Source organism: Anopheles coluzzii, chromosome 3, assembly GCF_943734685.1.
Source record: "Anopheles coluzzii chromosome 3, AcolN3, whole genome shotgun sequence".
Taxonomy (NCBI): domain Eukaryota; kingdom Metazoa; phylum Arthropoda; class Insecta; order Diptera; family Culicidae; genus Anopheles; species Anopheles coluzzii.
Window position 1 is genome coordinate 43298896 of NC_064671.1, and position 25748 is coordinate 43324643.

Below are 25748 nucleotides of genomic sequence, written 5' to 3' on the forward strand. Positions count from 1 at the left end.
TTTATACAATGTATTTACATACTCTTTTTTATTCAACTTTTCCTATAAATACGACAGAACGATATGGCTCTTTAAGAGGTTCAAAGATATAAAATTTAAGAAAAACTTTTGAACAAAATTCAAAAATCCAACAAAAACGATAGTAACCAGTCTTTCTAGCAATGCAACAAAATTGAAACTAGGCCAGACATCGCTTGCTAATGGAACTTCCTGAAATATATTAAAATAAACAGCATTAATAGAGCCAATCAGCTTCTAAGTGGAAATGATAACGGCAAATAATTATTATAATAAATTAGAAATAAATGAGATTTTCTATGTCGTACTTACGAATAGTTGCACTTCTGCCAATAAGCAGGAGCAGAGTCCTTGCACGCTCTAACACTCTCTCACGCACACACATATACAGAAGGGATTAATGGTATGAGCTTTCCCAAGGAATGGATGAAACCATGATCGTCGGATCACAGCCCCTTACCTTATTTTTCCTCCCTTCGTCAGACGTAAAGCCCGCGTTAGAGTGAAATAGAACGTGAAATTCTGGAGTTTTGTGCTATGTTTCATCAATTTTTTATCAAAATTTAGCGAATTGTACACCAAAAGAAAGAATATTCAATTCCCCAACTTTCTAGACTATACATAATATCGAATTTTTAAATTAAATGCTTCTTCTTCTTCTTTGGCTCAACAACCGATTTCGGTCAAGGCCTGCCTGTACTCACTTGTGGACTTTGGCTTTCAGTGACTAATTGATTCCCCCCCCCCCCCCCCCATTGTAGGATAGACAGTCCTACGTATGGCGGCGCGGTCTATTTGGGGATTGAACCCATGACGGGCATGTTGTTAAGTCGTACGAGTTGACGACTGTACTAAGAGAACGGCTTTAAATGCATTTCCTTGTTATTCCCCGCTTTGTTCACGGTGAAAACTTAATGGTCAGCGGGGAATCACAAGAACATGCCTTAAATTTATTATCCAATGAATTCAATATTTTTTATTTAATTTAATTAGAGAATTTAATATCCTTTCTTTTGGTGTACGATAAGCCAAATTCTGATAAAAATTTATTGAAATATAACAAAATAACCGAAATTTCACTTTCACGCAAGGTCTAAAGTCGACCTTAACTTGTGACAAACCAACACAACAACATAAAAAAACACATACCCTTTACTAGCTAAAATGGTGATCGTGTCATATTTATACGAGCGTACGAAACGATTTGATTTTGTTTTTCTTTTCGTTCAAAATAACAATGTAAGATTCTTTATTTACTCGTCACAGTGTATGCACAGTGTATGAACGAAACACAGATACTCTTGCGGTAGTTGTTGTTAGATGATGTTGCGTTAGTAGTATTGAACTGTAAATGTAGGAGGCGCACACCTTAATGCTCCCTCCTCTCCTTAACGTAAATCAATGTGTTAAGTTTCTTTAGAACACTATGTATGAATGTTATGCTATGCATTTTTGTTTTGTTTTTCTAATAAAACACCACAATTTACACGGTAAAGGCACTTTTGAGCGAATTGTGTGTGTTTTTTGCAATAAAGGAATAGTGTTATTATTGCCTTGCTTGTGAATTTCGTACAGAATACCTTAAGGGGCAGGAAAACTTTAATAATCAGGAACTGTATGATGTCCTACGAACTATCCCACAGCTCGGTAACTGGTTCATATCCTAACTATTGTATTGTGAGACATTGCGCCATTCGTGTCACGAGTATAACGGCGTCCTATTGAGCTTTGTGTTTAGCTAAAATATTGCAGAAGCATAATCGTTAAAAGCAAAAAATGGATTGTTTGTGTATAAAGAATGTTCATTAGAGAATGTAATAGTCAGCAGTTGTTCCTGGCTCTGTACTCGCTTTATGGTTATGGCTATTGTAGTTAATGCATATGAACACATGTTACTGGTTTGCAATTGAAGATTGGCCTTATCGATTCCCTGCACAAGTCGCACCTGTATATATTTGTACCCTTTTTTAAATTATGCCCATTATTCTTTTTTTTGTTTAGCTTTTCGTATTTTCGTTGACTTTATTTTACCTTTTTCTTCTTCTTTCTTACCTCGTGTTCGTGTATATTAAACTATATAAAAAGACTCTTAGCCTTAAAAAGATTACACATCGGTTGAGAATATCGAAATCTGGCCAAATGACATTGAACACACATTGAACCTAAGCATAACATAAAAACACGAATAATTTGTGGGAAAACCGGAATATGTTGTTTTGTTTGTTTTTGTCTCATTAGCGGTGGAATTAAGTTTTACACAACGGATGGCCATGTTACAGTTAGAATTGTGATGTGTGTGTGTGTGTGTGTCATTATTCACTCAGTAGTGATTCACCTGCTGCTGTACGAAATACTGGAACATTTTCCCCTTACCCGTCATAGTAAGTACACGTATGAGTATGTTTTTACTATTGCTCGGCTTTTACAAAGTTGTGTTTTTTTAATGAATTTGTTGTAGAAACAAAACAATAATCCTCTATAATTCGTACTTTAAGTAAACAGTAACCAATTACACTAAGGGTAAGTAAACACGTATCATATTAAGTAAATGCAAATCGTGCACAGAAAGTAAATATGCTAGCCTTTTTGCTTCCTTAGTTTTCCGGCTATGAGTGTGTATAGAATGTGTTGTTGTTTCGACGAAATTATTAAAGAAGACTAAAGACTAAAAAAACTAAAGAAACAAAAAACAAAAGTTCACAAAAGAAGCTAACGGTTAGGGCGAAGCTTAATGCAAACAAACGTAATTTCGTTAGAATTAAGCCTCCAAATATTAACTAAACCAAAAAAAAACAAAAGTTTAAGAAAAGAACAAAACAAACGAAAACAAAAATACAAATTAAACCTTCATGCGAGTTCTCATACGCGACGCATGGACATTACATGAAAACGTGAAAAGTTTCAAAAAACTTTACTAACCGCATTGTTTGATTGTCAAGAAAGTGAAAATTCAAACAAAAAATGAAACAAATTCAACCAGAAAAACAAACAGAAAAACGGTCACTCACACACACACATATAAATAGCATTCTCAGAGTGTGTGTGTGTGTGTGCGCCACGAAATGAAGTGAATTAACGTGTACTAAAGAAAGTGCTAATAAGGCTAATAGTTAAGGTTGAATCCTTACACCAAACCGGCATCCTTGGCCATGCTGTAGAAGGCGGAATTCTTCGACTGCAGCAGCTCGGCCGGCGGTGCAAACTCCACGATCTGGCCCTTGTCAAGCACGATCACCTTGTCCGAGTCCATGATGGTGTTCAGACGGTGAGCGATCGTCAGCACCGTACAGTCCTTAAACTCCGTGCGAATGGTGCGCTGGTGGGGAAAGTGAAGCAAAACAAATGGTAATGAATATAGCTCATGTCGAGGAGAGGAGGCTTTTCACCAATCTCACCTGGATCAGATCATCCGTTTCCAGATCCACGGCAGCCGTTGCTTCGTCCAGAATGAGCACCTTCGTCTTGCGTAGCAGGGCACGAGCTAAACAGATGAGCTGTCGCTGGCCAACGGACAGATTTTCGCCACCTTCCGTAACTTCGTGGTTGATTCCCGCAGTAAGGCCTTAGAAAAGCAAGCAATCCAACATTAAGCTTCGTTCCAATATCTTCAACCAAAAACCCAACCACAATGCATACCTTTAACGAACGTTTTCAGATGCGCATGTTCCAGCGCCTTCCAGATGTCATCGTCCGATTGTGCATTGAACGGATCGAGATTGATGCGCAGCGTGCCAGAGAACAGGACCGGATCCTGCGGGATGATGGTCAGCCGCGAGCGGAGCGCATGCAGACCGAGCTGGGAAATGTCCTGCCCGTCGATCACGATCGAACCACCGGCCGACTCGATGATGCGGAACAGTGCCAGCGTCAGGCTAGACTTGCCCGCGCCGGTACGCCCGACGATGCCGACCTTTTCGCCACCGTTCACCGTGAACGAGATGCCGCGCAGTACCAGCTCCAGCCCCTCGCGGTACCGCACCTGGAAGTCGCGGAACTCCACCATACCCTGCTCCGGCCAATCGCGGGGCAGCGTGCTGTTCGGCAGCTCCCAGGCGGCTTCCTGCTTCGTCTCGCCGTACTCCTTGATGCGCTCCACCGCCACTATGTTCGTCTCCACGTCGGACGTCATGCGCACCAGCCAGTTAAGCGTTTGCGTGATCTGCAGTGCGTACGACACGGACAGCCCAACCAGACCGGCGTTCATCGTTTCGCGACCAAGCACGGCGAACAGGGCAGCGAACAGAATGATCAAATTACCGACCATCTCAAGCCGCACGGCAAGCCAGCGGTTGGCGATGATGCTCGGACAGTAGCACAGCTGGTTTCCGTCCACTTTTTCATCCGACTCCAGTATGAATCTAGAAACGAATGGGGGAATGTTTAACACTTCATCGCTTCACAAAAAATGCTCTAGCTTACCTATCCTGCACACTGTACGCACGGATCGTCTGCACGCCCTGGATGGTTTCGCCAAAGTGGGAATAGATCGGCGAACGGGACACCGACTCCAAGCGCTTCAGCTGCCGCGATGTGGCAACATAGAAGCGCTGCACGGCATAGTACAGAATACCGATCGGCACGATCACGGCGGCAAAGATCGGAGTCGAAATGCTGATCACTACCAAGGTGGCAACCACCTGCAGGTATAACGATCACACACGATTGGGATTTCCCCGCGTAGGGATAATAGGAGTAAAATGGAAAACGTTAATAAAATTAAAAATTTTGAAATGGTGGCTTAAAAGTCAAGGTAAACTACAGTCTTCTCAAACGAAAAAGAAATAAAAGCTACATTCCACTATTAAGTCTAATTTGCTATCAGATTATCATTCTACTAGCAAGCATTCTAAGCAAGCAAAACTAAAGAAAACATATTCGAACTTAGTGCTACATATGGCTTACAGACAAAAATATTCTTAACTTGTAACGTTTCGGGCGAGTAGTTAGCAGACGATGTATATTACGAACTTTTAAAAGCGAATCATACACAAAGAACCAATATTGGTATGATATTTACAGTGTTGGCCCACTAAAAGCTCCCTTCTCTTTGCAATTGAGTGTCTTCATTCCAGCACTGTATTCAGCGAAAATTGGTACTAAGTAACTTGTGTGACATTGCTAATGGTACTAAGTAACTTAATCAGTAAAGGTAATGACTTATTTTTTACAGAATCAATTCTATTCCATCCCAAAATTGCTGCGCCAGGATAGAGCCTATTTAGCATGACTGCTGAATAATTGAGCTTCGATTCAACAGCAATTCCGGAGATGATGAAAATATTTTACAAATTTACTCTCTTATCATAAATAAAGCTTAAAAAAGAGCTGACAGCAGAGCTCGATGAAGCATCGAGACACACAACGAGAAGGAAAGGTTAAATACACAACAAATGTGAACACAACAAATAGAAGGCATCCGGAGAAACGGTCGTAGTAATAGTTGCAAAACATGATGATTAGTGAAAACTAGGAATGGAACATGAAAGCTGTAGGCAAGGTTTGAGGAAAAAAACAGGGGAAATAGAAGAGCTACACCAACGTTACCTCAAAGAAGCAATAGTTTAGCTCACTGACAGTAATGGGGAGCGTGTTATCCAGAATATCGACATCCTTAGAGAACCGACCCAGAATGCGCCCGGTAGGTGTGATGTCGAAAAAGGCAATCGGTAACCGCAGCACGGCCTGCAGCAGCGTGGCATGCAGATGCTTTGCCGCCCGCCACGTGCCGAGCTGGGGCGACAAATCGCAAAAGAATGACAAAAAGGCTAGAAACATAAAATCGGAAAATGGAGTATAACATGTAGAATGAGTGCAAGCGGTTCGTGAAAGGGAGATTGATTAAGAGGGGGTTGAATTTGTAAGTAACAATGAGAAGGGGATTCACCAAGGGGATTCAGTGTAGTTGTGGGTAGAGTCAAAAGTGTCACAGAAGCACAGCAGTACTACAAAACTCGTCGGTTACAGGAGTTGTTTGAATACGAACAAAAAATCAATTTCAATCGATACCTCATCTCTGTATGTTTTGGACCCGGCAGAAACAATCGACCATATGGTCGTATCAGTCGTCACGATAAAAATACATTCCCTGTAATCGAACGATCCTTTTGGAGCAGCACATTCAGCAATGGTCACACAATGGGCAATGGATAAAAAGCATTTGATACATAATAATGGGAGAATGACATACTTTAGTTTACAATCGCTCGAATTTAACAGAAAATGAGGAAAATGCATTATTACAAAGGGAAAGGAACCACCATGTATGTTACCTCGTAAAAGCAATAGCTTATAGATAGTACAGTATCGGGAAGTTCATTATCCATGACGTCGATATCCTTGGAAAATCGACCCAGGATACGCCCGGTAGGTGTGATGTCGAAAAAGGCAAGCGGTAACCGCAGCACGGCCTGCAGCAGCGTGGCGTGCATCCGCCGGGCTGCACGCAACGTACCGAACTGAGGCGGCAGTTCGCAAAAGAAAGAGAGTATTGCTGCAAAACATAAACCAAACAATGTAGGACCGGAACAGAAAATGCGATGCAAATGCGAAACTGTACCAGTTTCTTTATGAGTTTTGTGTACAATTCTACCACAGCTCGCAATGTGTTGTATGAGTGTGTGTATCCAACCTTTCCAACAGCACTTATTTTATTGAAAAAACCCGTGAATACCCACAACATAAAAATGTAGTTTTATATACACGCGTAGGATGATCGATTCCTCTATATCAACAGCAAATATAGCACTCTTTAAAATGTTGCTTTTGATTGCTTTTGCTTGAATCGAGATACTCTAAATTTCATTAGGAAGCCAATAGTAGAGTTCGAACCTTTACCTCAATCGCACAAATAATCCAATCTAGCAAAAGCCCTGGCAATTTAACGTCCAGTACGTCCACATCTTTCGAGAACCGTTGCAATATACGACCGATCGGTGTCGTATCGAAAAAATCCATCGGTAGGTGCAACACATTAGTAAGAAGCAGCTTATGGACGCGTACGGCCGCCGCCCAACAACCGAGAAAAAGCGTTATATCGAAGGCAACGCGAGCCACACCTGGAAAGGATAAAGGGGGGTGTCGAGTGTGTTTGCTGTTACTTCCAACGTAATAGTATACTTTCGGCGGTGATCGATGCGCCTCGCCGTTAAGATACGATCATGACAGGCAAAACGATCCTTACGATCTCAGATGATGAATTATGAAATGTTTATAGCAGTGGGACATGTGTAGTAATTTGTGTCTGTACTGTTTTGTTCCCATCATAGAAATTACGATTTACAATATAAAATATTATTGTAAATAAATACTTTAGTCCGTATAGTTAAGAAATTCTCTTGTGAAATGTGCGTTAAACACAACCCTATGACTATGCTACAAATTTTATACTTGCAAACTGTGATAGGAATTCATGGAGAAAAATTAAAACAATATTTTAAATGTAACAACACACAAACCTACATCCGTATCGTGATACATCAGTAACACACTCTTATTATTTTATCTAACAACGCAACTATAGACAATTGAATTAGTGGCAACGAACTGGCAAGGGAGTAGTAAACCAACATACTAACAACTCAACCCAACGCAAAAAAAGACAACAGCAAAAAGATAAACCACGCAGCAATAGTTACAGAGCGGAGCTGGTAAACTGAGTCGATCCCCGGCCAGGACCGGCCATTCAAAAATTATTAAAAAAAACTCATTAAATATCAAACCGGCATGCGGGGAGCGAGGGGGGGAGAAGGGCGAGAAGAGACTCGACTAAGGCAGACGGCACAACACATACCCTTAGCACCGTTGGAATGAAGTTTTTAATATTCATCGGTAGGCTGTAGTCGAGCGTATTGATATCGTTGGAGAAGCGTGCGATGATGCGGCCCCTCGGTGTGGTATCGAAAAACGTCATACCACTCCGCAGGATGCCCTCGAGCAGCCGTCGGTGAAGGATAAGCGTCGCTTGGATCGAGCCCATCACTAGGGTTAGCACGCTAAGGTACAAGCTTAGTACTGACGAAGGAGACAGAGCGTGTGCGTGTGTGTGTTGTGTGAGCGTTTAAGGGAAGAGAAAAGGAACAGAACAACATCTAGCGGTGAATAGTGAGGTAATTTAGATACTGTATGTTAATTGTTTCACTGAATCGTGCCGATTTAGTGGAGAGAGAGAGAGAGATAGAGAGATCCGAGGTACGCGAGTCGAAAACGACGAAACTTAAACGTAACGCATATTGAACGGTTGATTTCGGTAGTTATTAACTACTGGGAGAGAGAGAGAGAGAGAGCGCGCGATCCCGATACACAACCCACATGAGACATGAGATTTAATCCGTACTTGTTTTTGATTTCTTTAATTATGTGTGTGTGCAGCGCAAGAGGAGCAGTGTGTTATTCGCAAACGCGGCGTTTATATTAAATTCACCCTAAAAGCACCGAGATCCGCTTAGTTCAGGAAGGAAAAGGGATGTATGTTCGTACTGGTGGTTTGTATGCAACGGTTTTAGTTTAGTTCTTTGGCAAGGCGATCTACGACCAACGAGAAGGCGGGAAAATACCAACACAGAAAACTTAGTAACGCAACGTAACTAGGAAAACAAGAAGAAGAAACATAACAAAAAGGTAACCGACAACTGGAACGAAAACGATACCCCGAAAAAGCAGGCACTCCAGGCGCGCAGGGTCGCCGGCAGATCGGAATCCGTCGTGTCGATATCCTTGCTGAACCGGTTCAGCACCCGGCCGACGGGCGTGATGTCGAAAAAGGAGGTCAGTGGTGCGTGCAGCACGCGCCGTAGCAGCGTCTTGTGCAGCGTCCGGGACGCTTCCAGCGCGCCAATGTAAAGGAACAACGTCGACAGGAAGGTGCTTAGCACTGTGGTGGGGCAGAGCAGCAGCAGCAGCAGCAGCAGCAGCATGTTGCATGCATGCATCGTGGTCGTTCGTTTTCGGTGATCGTTAACACACAAACCAACACAACACATACAACAAAACGCATCGTAAATATGGCAGAAAGAAATGGAATTACATTAGAAAGGGCAAAACACAATGGCAATTGCGAAAAACGGGAAGCAGCAAACGAAACAGCAAACCACGAAGGATACACACATTGCACACAATGGAACACTGAAATGAAACAGGGGTTATATGCGGAGGGCGTAATGGGGTCGGAAAGATTTTTATCGGATTGAATTGGTTCTTTAAAACACATATGATACACACATAGACAGGAAGGTAGGGGTTAATCCGTAGTTTGAAAGACAGAACAGTTAACACTTCACTAAAGCATGCACAATAGGGGGACAGAGGAGATTCATCATCATGCACAGCAACAGGGTACAATGTGTGGATGAAAGGGTATACGTAGACAACACACAAATAGGGCAGCACAAGAGCATAAGCAACAGTGGAATTCAACACAATGCTGCCGAACGAACGTTAACTAGTCGTAGAATATTTTTGTGCAATCTCTAAGTCAAATGTGTTGCATCCTATGACATTGTTAATTGCAAATATAGGAAGAAAATGCCTCGCCTATAATTCTCCTCAAATGTTAAATACTGCTCTACTTGTTCTTTAGCACAATGCACTTGAATCTTGATTTTCCTTCAAAGTTTAAACATCTAAGCTACATGCATTTTTGTGAACTGATAATAATAACAACAAAAAAACAAGAATAAAAACAACAAAAATAACAAAAATTGATAACTATTGCAAAACAGGTAAACAAATCGAATCGTTAAGAAGAGAATGAGTGTGTTTTATCATTTACCACAAACAACATCATGAGACAGGAGCGCAGAACCTGCGGCAGCGTGTTGTCGAGCACGTCAACGTCCTTGGAGAAGCGGTTCAACACCCGCCCGAGCGGGGTCGTGTCGAACAGCTCCATCGGCCAGTGCAAGACGTACCGTAACAGTAGCACATGCATCTCCCGGGCGGCGGCCAGTGCTCCCAACGCAAACGATAGAGAACAGGCGAAGCTGGCCATCACTGGAGAGAATGGGAAGGTTTTTGGTGTGGATTTATGAAGAAAAAATGCGTTCGATGAACGATTAACCATCCCATTTGCATGAAATTATACAGAGAGAAAGGGGGAGGGATGTTCTGAATAAACAATGCGTTTGTAATGAGTTTGTAAAAATCCATAGGTAAAAACACCTTGCACCTTCTTGTAGGACCAGAAATGCAGAAAAAGATTTAGTAGTGAAGTAGTAGTTTGCATGCATGTTAGATATTGGAAAGGAAATCTTTACATGGAAATAAAAGGGAGAAGAAATTGTTAAAAAAAAGTGCATTGAAGGGGAGTGGAAAATAAAACCAAAAGATAAAACATAGAGCAGTTATAAAACATACTAACAGATGGAAAATATTTGATAACCTGCAGGTGATACCCTTTTCTATTGCTTTCCTTAAGGAATTGACTATTACGTTATCAATTTAGCCTTAATATTTCTTATTTTTTAGACAACCTATTGTAAAAGGCGTTAAAGCTTAATACTGTGGAAACGAGTGGTGTAAAAATCGACCATAGAACCATCGGGTGGTGGTGGTGGTATTGAAAACTTATCGTTAAATCTTATTACCGCAAAGAACTGTGCTAGGAACGAGCGAATCAGCTGCGGCAACGTATTGTCCACCGTGTCGACGTCTTTGGAGAACCGGTTCAGCACACGACCCAACGGAGTGGTATCGAACAGGGACATCGGCCAATGGAGCACGTACCGCAGCAGCAATTCGTGCATCGTTTTGGCCGCATACAGCGAGCCGAGTGCGAACGTTAGGGTAGCGACAAAGTTTGCCAGTACTGGAGAGTGGAGGTTAGTGTGTATGTAAGAGGGGAAAATTAGTAAAAGTTGGCGGAAGGTAAGCAAAAAAAGTGAAGAAAATTAAACAACAACTTGGGAACAAAACTATACAGAGTGAGTGTAAGTAGGATTTGGTGTAGTAGTGGGTTGTATAGAAGCAGCTAGACAATTTTAAATAATAAATGTTAGGCATTAATTAGAAGTAGGAGTTTTTTAGTACCTTTAGAACTACCGAATGGAAATTAATGTGAGAAAAGTTAAAAGATAGGAAGCATTGTACTAAGAGTAGTGGGAAACAAAAGGATAGAAATCATGCCTAATGTGTATCATCGATATTTTTGATTACAGCATTGTAGTTTCACTGTAAGTAATGCAGAGTTACGTTGAAACGTAACCCGAATGTACCATACTAAGCTGGCACATTGCTATCGTTGTAGGTGCTTCATGTGAGGTTCCTTATCGTAAAAAGGGACTTGTCTTAGTAAGTGTAGTTGTTGTATTGAGGGGAGGGGGAAAAATAATGTCTCGTTTGCCTGAAAAAGGAAGATTATGACACTGCACACTCTAATGAGCGTTCATACCTTGACCGGCTCCGAATGCACCGTACACGCCGAGATACATATCCCGACGGCTGGTATCATTTCCGGCCGTATCGTCCGTAGACCAGCGCGACAACCAGAGGTTCGAGCCAATCGAGAAGCCTTGGAAGATCATGTTGAGAATCACGGTCGCTACCGAGAGCGTTAAGCCGATGCTCTTGAGATAATGCTTGTACACTTCCCATTTGACCTAAAATCGAAATTAAGACGTTAGAAGATGTGGTGATAGAACATAGCGATTAGTTGAAGATTAATTACACTGCCAGTTTCCGATTTTTCGGTCTCGATAAGCTTCGTTTTTGCCACCTCTGGAGCTTTTTCGGACGTTCGGCGACGCAAGCTTGTGTTGCTGTCCGTTGTGGAGTTTTGACGCGAAATGTCTTTTACAGAGCTGATGAGAAATGCGAAAGAGTAAATGTCGATTAAAAACGGCCGAAAGTTATCGATCGCATCATAGTTTGGGGATTCCCAGCTTACCCAGTTTCCGAGGTGCTTTCGCTACGCGATCGTTTGCTGTTGGAGCGCTTCAGCTGATTCAACAATTCCTCTCCACCGACACTATTCTCCAGCTGCTGCTTGATCTCATCCAAATCCTCTTCCTCCTCGCTGACCTCCTGCAGATGCTGAATCAGGAACTCCGCGAACGCGCCCTTCTTATCCATCAGCTCCTGGTACGTGCCGCTTTCCGAAATTTCACCCTCCCGCAACACAAATATCTTGTCCGTGTTGGGCAGGTAGGTAATGCCGTGCGTCACCAGCACGCGCGTCTTTTTCGCCAACAACCCACTCGGCCCGATCACCTGCTCGAAGATGTGCTTTCCAACGTGCGAATCCACCGCACTGAGCGGATCGTCCAGGAAATACACATCGGCATCGTTGTACACCGCACGGGCAAGTGAAACGCGCTGCTTCTGACCGCCGGACAGGTTGATGCCCTTCTCACCGATTTCCGTCATGTCGCCGCCGGGCAGCATCTCAATGTCGGGCTTCAGGGCGCACGCTTCAATCACGCGAGCGTACCGTCGCTGGTCCATTGGTTTGCCAAAAAGGATGTTGTCCTTTAGAGTAGCGTTCTGTATCCATGCCTGCTGGCTAACGTACGCGATGCGCCCGAGCGTATTGACGCGTCCCGATATTTTGTCCATCTCGCCAAGGAATGCCGACAGCAGCGAACTCTTGCCCGATCCGACCGTACCGACGACGGCCACTATTTGATTCTTCTCGACGCGTACGTTGATGTTCTTGAGTGTGGTTTCCTCACCGCCCCACGAGAAAACGCCATTTTCAATTAGCAAAGGAGAAGCTGTACGGCAAATAACCAATGAGCTTGAATTGTTTAAGGCACAATTTGTATGCGCTTGCATTTACTTACACTCCTTTTCGTCATGCTGCACATTGTCAGGATCCAGTTCTTCCTGATTCAGGAAAGTGTTGATGCGATTCACAGAAACGCTGGTCTGGAGTCAAATAATAGGGGAAAAGAAGGTTGAATCTCGTTTCGCTCAAAGCTGTCGTTAGAGCTACAACTGTTTCCTCCATTAAAAACACGGAACTTAATAATGCATTCGTTAATAACAGATTCTACTTTTTGATTAATTTTACATTTGACTTTAAATTAAATCATAAATTAATAGCAAAATATGGTCAAAACCGTATGACAAGAAAAGCGATAATCGACAGTTAGCTAGTATTTTTTATATTGATACAATAAATTATAAGGCATGCATTTTATACAATCTAAACCAATCAAAACAGTTTTAAATAGCTTTAAACAATAGTTATTCATCGTTTCCGCTACTTACTTGCACCATATTAGAGATGAGCATGGGCAACATGGACAGGGGAAACCGTAGGATGTTGAAAAGCGAAAGTGAAACGAAAGCTGTGCTTGCATCCAGTACATTATTCTCATCCACCAGCACATAGGTGGCAAAAGTGACCAACGACACCTGCGTGAGATTATGTGTGATTGGTGCCGTACACACAAATAAACACATACACACACACACAGCCATTGGGTGTAGGAAGGATATGGGATGGGTGATTGGTGGTTTGACCCATGGAACCCATGGAATGTTAAGGATTGTTTGATCGGTTATTGTTTCAAGGGGGACCAGGTGCGACAGTCGAGTGTAAAACAACGAGTGTCAATGTTATATATATATGCATGAAAAGAGAGAAATAAAGAGAGAAACAAAAGAAATGAAGAAGAGAAGAAGAGAACGGAATAAATGATAAACATTATTAGAAAGAACATTGCAGATGGTGTGAAATAACAGATGCTGCACACTGTTGATCGTGTGCCGTAGAACAATCCAACCTGATCCAAGCACTTTGCAAGGTGCGGTAGCTGTGGGACAGCTTGATGGACGAGTTAAGTATTAGGATTACGTCTACTACGCTGTTTGAGTTGAATGGAGAGGTGATTAATTGCATAATTTTGGGCTTCCAGGCTCCACAGTAGAACCGACATCGTTAGAAACAAGCTACGAAAGCACAGAGAATACGAATCTACAGCACACCGAACACCGGACGCCGTGAATCGTCTTAAACGATGTTACCTGTATCGCGTAAACGATCAGCACAGGTAGCAGCACGAGAGGCATTCGCAGTATATCGAACAGCGTAAGGCATACGAATGCTTTCACCGGTGTGAGAACATGGGATTCGTCGGAAAGGACGTATGTAGCGAAGGAAATGATTGAAACCTTGGAAAATGTAATCAAAAACGCGTGTTCAATTCGAAATGTATCGCTCAAAAGTATAAAATCACGGCCACGATCAGGTATGCGCACATCTTCGCGAGGCAAAAGGTTTGTTAGAGATGAAACAAAAATACTTTACCAAAAATGGTGCACACGACCAGATAAATGATGTTCCAGCGTTCAAGTATGCAGCCGACTTCAGCACCTTCACCTCCTTGTCACGGATTTTAAGTATCTGCTGCTCGAAGCTTGGCTCCCAAGCGTACAATTTAAGTACCTAAAAATAGACAAAAACCGTTAATCTCACGTATCAAGTACCTTTACCTGCAACCTATTTTACTCACCTTAATACCACTGAGGACCTCGTTCATTAGCTTCACTCGCTCGTCCTTGTTCTTCATTTGCTTAATTTGGAGCGTTTTGATCATGTTGGCAATTACACCATTCACCGGAATGAGAATGATCATCACAGCCAACCCGGCCAACACGGACGGGCCCAAAATTTGCCACAAAAAGTACAGCGCCAGACCAATCTGCAGTGGAGCACTCCAGATCATATTAATGTACGTCGTTAAGTCCATGAAGCGTTGCGCATCGACCGCCATTAGATTCACAATTTCACCGACGGTCGAACCTTTTCGCGCACTGTTGGAAATGATCAGCGCCTTGCGATAGATGGCACTGATCAGTGCGGTACGGATACGCAGTCCAACGAAGAACATCCGGTTGAAATATTGTCCCAGCAGTAGCGTCTGCGTTCCGGCAACAACGAACAGGGTGATTGCGTACATCAAACCTTTCCACATCGGTTCTTCACCGCCCACGAACCCGATAATGAGCTTCAGGATCTGGGGCGAGGCAAAGGTCAACAAATCCTGGCCAAGTTTAAGGAACGAACCGAGCAAGAACGTTCCACCGAACGTTTTGATCAGTGCCGGTAGAATGGAAGCAATATTTTTAGCTTTCGTGGTACGAAAATCAACACGTGCCGAGTTTCCCAGCTTCTTAAACGTGACGTCATTGCTCGTTTCACGCGACTGGTACGTCTTCTCGAGGGTTTCGTTCCAATGGTGCAGGAAAGCCGGGGACACTTCCTTGGACGAGTCTTCGGGCTTCATTTTCCACAGATCGTCCACCTCCAGTGGCTTGCGGAAGCCGACCCAGGCTAACCGATCGAACCAGGCGAAAAAGATGCGCGATGGGAAGCTGGCGGCCAGCTCGGGACAATCCTTATCGGTGATTTCGTACTTCGATTGGCGCGGTGGCTTGTCGACGAAGAAATTGAGCAGAAACATGATGCACGTGAGGGAAAAGAATATCAGAAAGCTCACAAACTGATACTCGGCCCACGAATCTTCGACGACACGGGCTTCGTAAGCTCGGATTTCAGTGCGTACTCGCGGTATGCTGCACACGGTCAGCAGAAACCAGAACAGGAACAACAGCCCCGACGTTCGCATGCCATAGTGCTTGTTGAGGTAGATTAGGATAGCCACAAAGATCTGGAATTATTAGCAATTTACACAAATGAAACTGTTCTTACCATCGCTCAGGAAATATTTCCACACTTACGAAAGAGGCGAGCTTTATCACCGGCGTGTAATAGAACAGTGGTGCCGATATGCCATCCGTTGAGATTGCCTTTGCGAGATCAACGATAGTAAGTACGATCAGCGAACCGATGACTAGCAGCTTCGATACGTTGACGAAGCTCCACGGTACATCTTTGTTGGCGCTTTTTCGCAGATAGTACAGCTCCAGAAAGGAGAACAGCCAAAGAAATGCACACGGTGCCCACACCAGTACGGTCTGCTGGAAGCATGGCGTTAGATCTGGATCGTCCGTGTACCAGGTGAGATTTAAGTCCTGTAGCCGGAAGAGAGGCACATTAGCGCTCGCTGACATTATGATGTAAACAAACCGGTTTCACAGAACGTGTTTCTTCTTTTCAGGTGGGAATCGTCTTCTTTTCTTCACCCATCTTCGTCACATAATTGATATCGTTATTTCCGCACGTTTTGCACGATTTTAACTGCGTACTTCAGTGCAATGGCATTCACAAAGGTTTCATCCATCGGAAACTGTAACAATTTGCCAAGATTGGAGCTTTTTTCACTGATTTACTTACCCAAAATCGAGAGCCGCAAAATTCATCCATTGGATGAGTCTCCATTTTTCCAACGAAACGCACCGGGTGCACTGTAGGATGAGGTTAGGTCCAGTCGTTTGACAGTTGTGACAGTCGAAATCGAATAAAACTTTGTTACGGAAAAAGAAAATACAAAAAAGCATTGTGAAATTCACATAAAAGGGTTTAAATAAAGTTGTTGCTATAATCTGTTAAATTATTGAAACGAGAAGGAAATTTAAGTCTCTTCAACTGCAATAAATGTGGATTCCTCAAATCTATTCATCGAAAGACGAATTGAGCACCCCTGCCTGGTTTGACGTTTCGGCAAACAACAACCACTGTCAGCGAGCCGCTGCAGAAAAATTGTTTTCTTTTCGCAGCAAACAAGTGTGGTGCGGTGCAAAATCCCAATAAAAATGAGTCGATCGTCTAAAAGCATACTTCTCGATGGCGCTGGACTGGAAACCAGTCTCAAGATAGTGAAGGTAAGCGGTCTACACAACGTGCCGATCTGTTTTTGAAACAGTACCTTAACTTTGCTTCCCAAACCCACCCGCAGAACGAAGCGGAGGAACAGCTGGAGAATTTCCTTGCTCCAGTAGCGGAACTGGCCGACGACATCAGCAGCGGACGGTCAAAGATTGTTAAGCCGGCTCCAGGTAAGTCTAGCAAGGTCGTTGGATTGGAAGCTTCCAAACAATATACTCCCCCTAATACCGATAACGCTTGAATAATGCCTGGCACTATCTGTTAAAAAAAAGCCATGAAAAAGCTATCGCGCGAATGTTTATTGTTTGCGAATGTGCCCAACAAATGAAGCACAAATTGTTTGCGGCGAAATCTGTTTCAAAGGTGTAGCAGCGATTCGGCGGTGGGAAAGAATATCGCATTCTGCCGCCTACTGATAACTGCACAATTAGGAAGTGGAACAGTGGCTTGCCACTCGGTGGAACCGTGCGACCTCCGAGATAAGCGACGATTATCACACGCAAGATGCGCAAACTCTGGGAGCTGTGCTGAGTTACTTCTTTTGAATTCACTACTGTTTCGCAATGTGTCGTCATGAAGCCGGCACGTGGTTAAACTATTCTACGAATTGTACGTGACTCACGAAACCGTGTTTGAAGTTTTTGATAAAGTATTATCAAATGCATTGATGGACAGGATGATTGATATGAGCGGACGATTTAAAAAGCGATTCCCTGCCGTATCTTGTCCCGTGCACGCTTCAACCTGTTTCGAGCACGTTTTCTCGTTCTGGTACTCGTTATGAGAATTCAGTATCAGTATCAGTTTGCTTTTGACCTCGCTGTGGCATAACACCTTGCAAGATCATGCTTTTGAGAGATATTGGATTGTGCAAGAAGGAACAAAAAATATACATACAGTAGGACAAATGTTTGTCGACCTGGAGTGTGCCGGTTTGTGGCGCTTGCACCCGAGCGGCGGGCTCATTAGCGAGTTCATCTGCTTATCTTAAGGCCCGGGCCCGGTGTCTTATCATTTGTCACTGTGAATAGTTTGTTCAAGGCTCTTTTCTACAAACTTCCATCGCATCGTTTGCATAGGGCGCTATGTTTAGTAAGTAAACCTTTGACCACTTACTAGCCCGCTTGCCCTAGTGCCCGTTACAAATCAACAGGAAAAGCTACTTCATTCCCATCTGTTTTTTTCCCTCTATGCTGCGAAGCGTGAAACAGTGCAGGGAAAACTTGGTTTGAAAAATAACTGCAATCACAAACAACCGCGTATCGAAGCCGGGGCGGGTTGAGTGCAGCAAACACATACACACACCCAGAGCAAAACAGCGCTTAAAACAACTGTTATCATCGATTGGGTGGCATCAAGAAGCACAGCAGTGAAGCACAAGAATGTATCAGCTGATAATTCCTATCGTGACACAAACACACAAAGGCCCGGACAAACAACGGTCGCGACATTTGCTGCAAAGAGGAAAACGTTAGCAAAAACATAAAATCATTGCAAAGTAGTGAGCAGTTGACGAATGGATCGATTGCTCCTGGTTTAAAAACTCCGCTACAATCCGTTAGGAAAAAGGGCTTTCCGGTTGAGCGGGCCAGCGTACGTCGAATACCCACCACCGACCGGAAAAGATCGCATCATGATCGTTCGGCATTTAGCTTGCCCTCCTCCCCGTCCAGGGACAAGGAATGACTACTGCTGCTACACACGCGCGAAAACAAGTAAGAAGCAACATTAATGATCTTGCGAGATCCAAACGAAAAATTTCTGCCAGTCATTGCGTCGTCGTGGGTCGCGATCATCTCTCTTTAACACTTGTCCCTTCCACTCCCCTGTGCGTGTGTGCGCGAGAGTGGTGGTTTCTTGGTTCGGTTTGGGATGCTTGGTTCGTTACGCATCTTTTTTGTTGTGTCGCGTTTAGTGTGGTTGAAGTCGTTTTTTCTGTTCTTCCTTCGATTTGCAGAAGAACAAGTTTGAAGAACAAGATCTTCATGCACCCAGCACACATACAGACACGTTTTCGCTTTTGATCTTCCGCCCAACCAATACAATAATCACACACAAACCTCACAGAGTGCATACGTCCTTGGCCGTTACAGGCACCAGCAACTACAGGGTACTGGTTTCATGAAATGTTTGTTGTACCCAATCTTCACTCATCATCTGTGCCTCACCACATGGGGGCATCTCTCACCGTTGGGACACGTTTTTAAGCGATTAACACCCAACTCGAGCGGTGCGGCCAGCTGGAGCGTACACAAACACACACACACACGATCCATTGGGAGGTTTTCAGCGCTCACGGCATTGTTCATGATTCGTCATACGTAAATTTAATAAATCACTTCTCTCAGCTCAGTTTCCGGCGGGGGTCATCTCACTCGAATATAGTACCGGCCACAAACACGGAACTTTTTTACCCCCTCATTATTGTCGCATAACCAAATTAAGTGCTCACAGCACAACGTTTGGGTTCGTTGGGGGTTTTTTTGTTGTTGAATATCAACGGTTCTCGATCTGCTGCTTGTACATACATGCCCGCGGTGTGGACGAGCTGTGACGACCGGATTTCGAAGAACTGGAGAGATGGACCGAATGACAAACGTTTATTTCTTCAGCCAACTGTTAGCTAACATATTCACCTGTCTGTCCATTTGTTTGTTTGTTTGTTTGTTTCCTCCCCCGTTTCGCTAAGTGATCTTTGGTGAACCGCGCGGGTGGACGAAGAAGCGTTAGAATGCCAAATTAGTCGCGTTTTTTGTTTGTTTCTCCTGCTTTTCGTGCATGTTATTTTATTTTAGGAACATCTTTACTGGACTACCACAGTCCCGAACCCCTCTTCACTTGGCGAGATGGTCCAACATTCTTAAATGATACACGAGACGCGGGTTCGCTGTACGGATTTCCATATCTTTTCAATCAAACACGAACAGCTTCCAGTGGAGCCAGCCAACCAACGAACATACAGACACGACATTCACGATTCAATCACACTAATTTGTACGCGCTGGGCCAACCATTTAAGCGAAATAATTGTTACGATCTGGCGAGAGCGAGAGAGAGAGGGGGCGGAATTGATGATAACGATGGATCAGACGAATGCACCCCGATTACTATCCCTGTATGAAGGGGGCAGTGCCACAAAACACACTCAGTTACACAGCACACGTCATGTCCTACGCTCAAACTAACAATCTATTTCGATTGTTAATAGAATTGCGCCTATATATACACACACACGGTGGCCCACACTAATAATTCATGTAGCTACGAAGGAACGTGAGAGCGGGTCATGCTACGCTTTGATGCCAAGGGGGTAGTAGGATGGGGGTGGCCATTTAACTGATGGCCAGCATAGAATTCACGTTCTACCTCTACTTTTTCTTCCTCTTTCACGGTGCAACACAACACATTGGCGCTTCAAAGCCGTAGGCGAGCAAATATTGCACAATGTTTGATATGATGAGGAGAGGAGGAGTCCGTTAACTTCATCTTCTTCCTCCCCGGTTACACGTTTTGTCGGTTGGAATCGGTTAATTTAAATATATATACAACCCACCCGTGTAACATGTATTTAAAACGAATCTAATCTGTTGTTCTTTGTTGTTGTCAACCGGTCTTCCGGCACTGGCGAATGGCGGAAGAAGGCCGCATCAACGGCAGATAAGTATATTTAAATTTTCAAGTTCAATGAAACACGTGGTCGCGTCGCCTGTGATGCTTTTCTTTTGCGCAAGGGGCAGACGCTACCGCAATGGTTACTTCGCTTGCGCGTTTTGGGGTTGTTTTTGAAGGCAGTCGGCTTGTAAATTATCGCTCGGAGAGAAATTTGCTTCCAAAATGGTGCCAAAGTGGCGATGGATGTTAAATGTCCACCTCACACTCACCACAACAGTAGCCCTTTCTAATTCGTCATAATGGCCCTTACGACTTAAAAACGGGCGGGGGGAGTAGTTAAACGTTTCAATTTCACTTTTTACGCCACAAAATCATCAATTCAAACGCCCTTTACCACCCATATACTAGCGCACAGCACTGATAAGGTGATAAAAGGGACCAAACCTCGTGATACACATTCGTGTGCGCCGCACACTCTACTTACATTCTATTGTTTTTGTACACGAAAACTCTGGCAAAGCACTGTTGCTTCCAACGCGACCACCGCCACCACTACCACCACCGGTAAGTACGAACAAACTGAGATCACCCGCGGTTCCCGGATGGATGGACTGCCGATGGCACCGGTTCACCGGTCGTTTATGGTCGCTTGTGTGCGCGCGCGTGTGTGCTCCTCTCGTCCGCTTGACGCGGCCGTTCCGAATGGACTGACTGTGAAACGTTTTGCGACGATCGGCGGGCTTGCTTGCGGACTTTGCTGCGATTCGGTTTCCTCCTCCACCAACTACGAGATATCTCTCTCTCTCTCCGGCCGGCCGGCCGGTGCTACACAAACCAACCCTCATTACACACACACACACGAAGCCACCGTGGTCACCGCGTGTGTGTGTTTGTTTCTATCGAAAGTGGTGCGCACTCTCGCCCGCGCTTCAGGCCCGTTCCGCCAACGTGCGGTGGGGGTTTGTGTCCGCATGGCTTTTTCCCGCGCGCCGGTTGTGGCTTTTCACACGTGATTAATGAGTTTTCCTTTTCCGTCACCTCATTTTCCGGTATTGTTTTCTCCGTATTTAAGAAACGAAACTACATATTACCCCATTTTAGACCGTTAGTTTAGACGATGTGGTTGGTGTGTATTGTACGTACGGTGGAGCATAATGTTTCGAATCGAATTACTTTGACCGCGGCAGCACCGCGGGTTGTTGTTGTTGTTGGGTTCATTGAATGTCTCTCACCACTACCAAACAACACGCTAAGCTGCGGGGTCAGTGTCAGGGAACTAGGGACTCAAGTTACTCTCTCCCCCCCCCCCTCCCCTCTTCTAGTATGGCTTCGAATTGGTGCTCCCCCATCGATCGATGATGCTCTGCGCGCGCTTATCATGTTTGGCGCTGTGCCACGATAACGTCATCGTTGCATGCACCGGTGCTTGTGGCGCAAGTGTGTCTGTGGCCGAGCAATGGTATATAACGTCATGGAACGCGCCGAGTGGTGCCTTTCGATGACGAAAATTTTAGCCAGTCATCGTCCATACGGCGGTGCGCACTGTGCCCCATACGCATGGGAGATGCTATTTGTTTGCATGCTGTTTTTCTTTCTTTCTTATTTATTGGTCATTCTAGTTCTTTCTTCGTGCACGATCGTACAGGTTTTCATTCGTTTTATCTTGATTGGTAATCGCAACTCTATTTGATGGATGGATAGGCTTATTTTGTTGTACGTTTAATCTTCCAATAGGTCATTTTTATTTTTATACAAACACATTCCGAATATGTAGAAGGATTTTCGGTTTTATTTGCTTCTTTTATAAATTCTTACAAATACTTCAGTTCAATTTTAAGCTGCTTTTTGATGCAGTGGGTTTCCCGTACTCCATTGTTCATGATTTGCATAATTGCTATCAAATCCTTTTCGTGTCTATCTAAGCTCTTCAAACTGTATATGATAATAGTTCCACATGTGTGTGGAATTCTGGAATTTGCTGGCCATGTGAAACGATCTTTATTGTCGTTCATATTATAATTCCTGCTTTTCTTTTCTTTTGTTTTTGCATAGGATTCTGCGTGAAAGCGTTCAAGAAGGGAACGGAGGAAAAGTTCTTCATTAATCTCTGCCAAACCGATGGCATCCCGCCGCCGCGCGACATTACCGAGGACGAACTGATACGCATCCTGAACGATGGTGAGCCCAACGCATTCCGCATCCCGATGAGCATCACGCAACCCCGCCCCGCACTGGACAAATCCAACCAGGGCTGCCAGGTGTGCGATATCGCGATCAATACGAAATTCTACGCCAAAATTGAGTCCGGCGGGCTGTTGCGCGAGTTCCTCATCAGCGTACTGTTCGATGGGGTGGAGAATAAGTACAACGTCGCGCTGGACGAGAGCAACTTTCGCATACTGAAGAACAAAAAGTTCATCGACAAGCTGATTCCGCACAACATCCAGAACCGGGACGTGCGGCAGGTGATCGAAAGCTATCCGCACCAGTCGGACGCCGACCGGGCGCTGCTCACCGAGCTGGACAATCCGAGACCGCTGATGGCGGGCGCCCAGCCGAAGAAGCCCCTCATCGAAGAGATTGGCGCAGATGCGGGGACGGTAAAAACGGTTAAAAATGAAACGAACAGCTCGCGTACTGTCGCACCGGTATCGGTGGTAAATGCCAAACAGCAGCAAAGTGACAGCACTACCACAGCACCGTACGTGCCCGACCCGACAAAGGTGGCCATTTCGCAGGCCGCCACGAAGAAGCCGGAAAGTAAGCTGTTCCGCGAACCGCCCGCCGGAAGGGCGAAGCGACTGATAGGAGAGTTCCATCTGCCGGAATGTGTAAGTGAACTGCTAAATTGCTACAGGGTTTTCCAGGGATTCTCATAGGTGTCGGACACTTAATCGACTCTTTCTTATTGGAAGTGAACTTCATATGTTGGAAATTGGAGTCTATGGGACGCTTTTTGGATAGGATTCTTGGAAAATCCTATTAAATTTGTCCAACAAGGGTGCTTTAGAGTCAAATTCTCATTACATTAAGTTCATTCCACGTATGAAAGAGACATTGAAGTGTCCCACAGCTATGAGAACTCCTGGAAAACTCTGTACAGGTCCCCAGGCGGATGTTTGATGATTTGTTACTCCTTTCTATGATGATATGATACAGGTTTCATCGAGCGAAATTACGCTGGACGTGGGCGAGGATCGCATTTTGCTGGAGGCACGCAAGAAAGGCTACCTGCTCGATGTGTTCGTGGACTATCGTATCGATGAAAGCAAGGTGGAAGCTCATTTCGATACCACCACAAAGATCCTGCAAGTATCGATGCCAGTGTTGGCGGCTTAAAGTCGGATGGCGTCGCACGGCATGGGGTTGGAATCATGTACAAAGTTTGTGTGAGTGTGTTCCCTTCCCTAAGCTGTATTTCTAGTTCTAATCTGCCTACCGGCCCTAATCTCTATGTAAAGTTTCTTTTCAAAAAAGCATTCTCGAAAGCAAAAACATGCGTTCCAAATATGAGGGTCTTTTGTTCGTTCGTTATAATTTAGTGAAGTGATCTTGATTTTTGGTATATCACCCTTTTCGTCTGTTACACTTGCTTCAAGTTCAACTTGGTGCTGCCCGTTTCCCGTACAAACTGTATCACACCACCACCACCACCACCACCTCCACCAGCAGCAGCACGTTCGCTCATCGTTCGTTACGCATTCAGATAGTTGGTTCCATAGTGTGGTTTCAGCGGGCCACGCTCCTCGTTGTCGTTCAAATAGTCCTCGTACTGTGCGCCCCCTTTATGGGACGAGTGCGACAGCAGCTCCCGCTTCGGTCGCATAATGCCCTTCACATCGCTCAAGCTAATGTCCATCTCGCGGAACGCGTTCAGCAATATCACCGCGACGATCACCACGAAAAAGCCGCACAGATCGCCGATAATGTCTTCGGGGCGCATGTGGCGCCATTCCTTGAACAGGATCGCGGACGCCGTGATGACCAGCGTGGTAAAGATGACGTAGTAGATCGGCGTCACGATGCTGGTGTTGAAGATGTCCAGCGCTTTGTTGAGGTAGTTTACCTGTATCCCCACAAACACGACCGTCACGATGATGAGGAAGTAGGGCAGCCACATGCCGAAATCGTTCGACTTGCCGGACAGGGTGTCGCGTAGCGCGAGCCCGAGCGCTTTGCAGGACATGACCGTAAGGCTGCCGATGGCGGAACAGAGCAGTATGTAAACGGCTACGTGCTTGTGCCCGTACCGTGGCCCAATGCAGCATCCGATGAAGAGTGCGAGCGAAAGAATCAGCACGACGTACGTGATGAAGGTTGGATCTTGCAGCATATCGATCAGCAGGTTAAGATCCTCCACCTCGCCCTCTTTGGGCGAGTGTATGACGATGATCGTGGAGCCGACGATGCACAGAAAGCAGCCGAGCTTGCCAAGCAGGTTGAGCCGCTCTTTGAGAAACCGGGAAGCCATAACGGCGGCCACGATCACGCTGAGTGCTCCGAGCGGCGTAACGAGGGAAGCTGGCGCGAAGGCGTACGCGGCAAAGTTGGCTGCCTCACCAACACCCACTGTAGGCATGGAAGGAAGAAAACAATGGGAGGAGGGTATTTTAGAATAGAGCGGAATGTTGTTGCTTTGCGTGTGTGTGTGTGTGTGTGGTCTTATCAAATTCTCTCAAAGCGCACACGAGCGAGACAAAGTTCTGCCCCTCGGTGAGTCATGCGATCGTGTGTGGAATGTTGCGCCTCTCGCTATACTTACTGCAGATAAGCCCGGCCCACCAGATCCAGTCGCGCAGGTAGCCAAACCCGCCGGCACTGGCCCGCACCGAACCGACCCGGGAAAGCCGCAGCAGGCCAATTTTCTTGATGATGAAGCTAGACCCGATGAAAATACTGCTGGAAAGGGCTAGCGCTAGCCCGATGTAGAAGTCACGCTCCATGTACAGCTCGTCGATGGCTGGCGGTGGCGGTGGTGCTGCTGCCCCTGCGGAAGGCATTTTTTTCACGCCCTGTGTGATCTTTTAATTAACCCCTCTCTGTTCTGGGTGGTGCGTCCAGGGGGCTTTTCGCTTCTTCGACTAAACACTGATCGATGGCGAGAAAAGGTCACACTAGGCAAGACATTTTCACGATGCACTGGACACGAAAATCTGAACGACCCTGTAGCGTAGCGACGACACTGGGGGAGACAACGCGTTATCAGAACGGACAGCGGACACAGGAAAAATGGAAAAAGAAGTGTCTCAATTTCGGTAGCAATCTGATTCTGGCTGCTGGATGTTTTGTTTACGCTTTGATCTGATTAGAGCAGCTTTGAGTACAGATGGGAAGAGCAGGTTGGACCATGGAATGATCTGTCAAATTTTGGAATAAAAATATTAATGGAAAG

At 44.9% G+C, this 25748-nt stretch overlaps 3 protein-coding genes across 13 annotated transcripts; 1 reads left to right on the forward strand and 2 right to left on the reverse strand.

The window, feature by feature from the left end:
- Window positions 1-21080, reverse strand: LOC120957122 (multidrug resistance-associated protein 1). 11 transcript variants are annotated; one of them, XM_049609540.1, is made up of 16 exons: window positions 20929-21080; window positions 16253-16382; window positions 15697-15990; window positions 14469-15626; window positions 14264-14401; window positions 13222-13368; window positions 12792-12876; window positions 11897-12722; window positions 11678-11810; window positions 11402-11609; window positions 8664-8887; window positions 4438-4655; window positions 3655-4376; window positions 3414-3580; window positions 3147-3334; window positions 1-210 (listed from the first exon to the last, which is right to left on the reverse strand). In XM_049609540.1, exons 2-16 carry the CDS (start codon window positions 16295-16297, stop codon window positions 198-200), a joined length of 4566 nt encoding a protein of 1521 aa, XP_049465497.1. In that variant the 5' UTR covers window positions 16298-16382; window positions 20929-21080; the 3' UTR covers window positions 1-197. The 11 variants fall into 11 exon arrangements, with proteins under 11 accessions (XP_049465497.1, XP_040235083.1, XP_040235082.1 ...); XM_040379149.2 differs by lacking the exon at window positions 8664-8887 and adding an exon at window positions 5563-5783 and having other exon boundaries at window positions 20841-21080; XM_040379148.2 differs by lacking the exon at window positions 8664-8887 and adding an exon at window positions 6853-7073 and having other exon boundaries at window positions 20841-21080.
- On the forward strand, window positions 16584-23878 carry LOC120957131 (PIH1 domain-containing protein 1-like). The gene is made up of 4 exons (XM_040379172.2): window positions 16584-16740; window positions 16815-16914; window positions 22409-23187; window positions 23516-23878. Exons 1-4 carry the CDS (start codon window positions 16672-16674, stop codon window positions 23693-23695), a joined length of 1128 nt encoding a protein of 375 aa, XP_040235106.2. The 5' UTR covers window positions 16584-16671; the 3' UTR covers window positions 23696-23878.
- Window positions 23856-25722, reverse strand: LOC120957132 (magnesium transporter NIPA2). Its single transcript, XM_040379173.2, has 2 exons — window positions 25119-25722; window positions 23856-24925 (listed from the first exon to the last, which is right to left on the reverse strand). The coding sequence occupies exons 1-2, from the start codon at window positions 25354-25356 to the stop codon at window positions 24051-24053; spliced, it is 1113 nt and encodes a 370-aa protein (XP_040235107.1). The 5' UTR covers window positions 25357-25722; the 3' UTR covers window positions 23856-24050.
- Window positions 25723-25748: the final 26 nt, after the last annotated feature.

What these genes read in the sequence shown, in the direction of transcription:
- LOC120957131 (XM_040379172.2), top strand. Translation starts at nt 16,672, where the DNA reads ATGAGTCGATCGTCTAAAAGCATACTTCTCGATGGCGCTGGACTGGAA. An exon ending in CCAGTCTCAAGATAGTGAAG is followed by an intron (nt 16,741 to 16,814) that starts GTAAGCGGTCTA and finishes ACCCACCCGCAG; the next exon opens with AACGAAGCGGAGGAACAGCT. An exon ending in AGTTCCATCTGCCGGAATGT is followed by an intron (nt 23,188 to 23,515) that starts GTAAGTGAACTG and finishes GATATGATACAG; the next exon opens with GTTTCATCGAGCGAAATTAC.
- LOC120957122 (XM_049609540.1), bottom strand. Translation starts at nt 16,297, where the DNA reads ATGGAGACTCATCCAATGGATGAATTTTGCGGCTCTCGATTTTGG. An exon ending in GGTCGTGTGCACCATTTTTG is followed by an intron (nt 13,369 to 14,263) that starts GTAAAGTATTTT and finishes AATCTCACGCAG; the next exon opens with GTGTCGTTGGTCACTTTTGC. An exon ending in TCATCTCTAATATGGTGCAA is followed by an intron (nt 12,877 to 13,221) that starts GTAAGTAGCGGA and finishes ATTTGACTCCAG; the next exon opens with ACCAGCGTTTCTGTGAATCG.
- LOC120957132 (XM_040379173.2), bottom strand. Translation starts at nt 25,356, where the DNA reads ATGCCTTCCGCAGGGGCAGCAGCACCACCGCCACCGCCAGCCATCGAC. An exon ending in GTGGGCCGGGCTTATCTGCA is followed by an intron (nt 24,926 to 25,118) that starts GTAAGTATAGCG and finishes CCATGCCTACAG; the next exon opens with TGGGTGTTGGTGAGGCAGCC.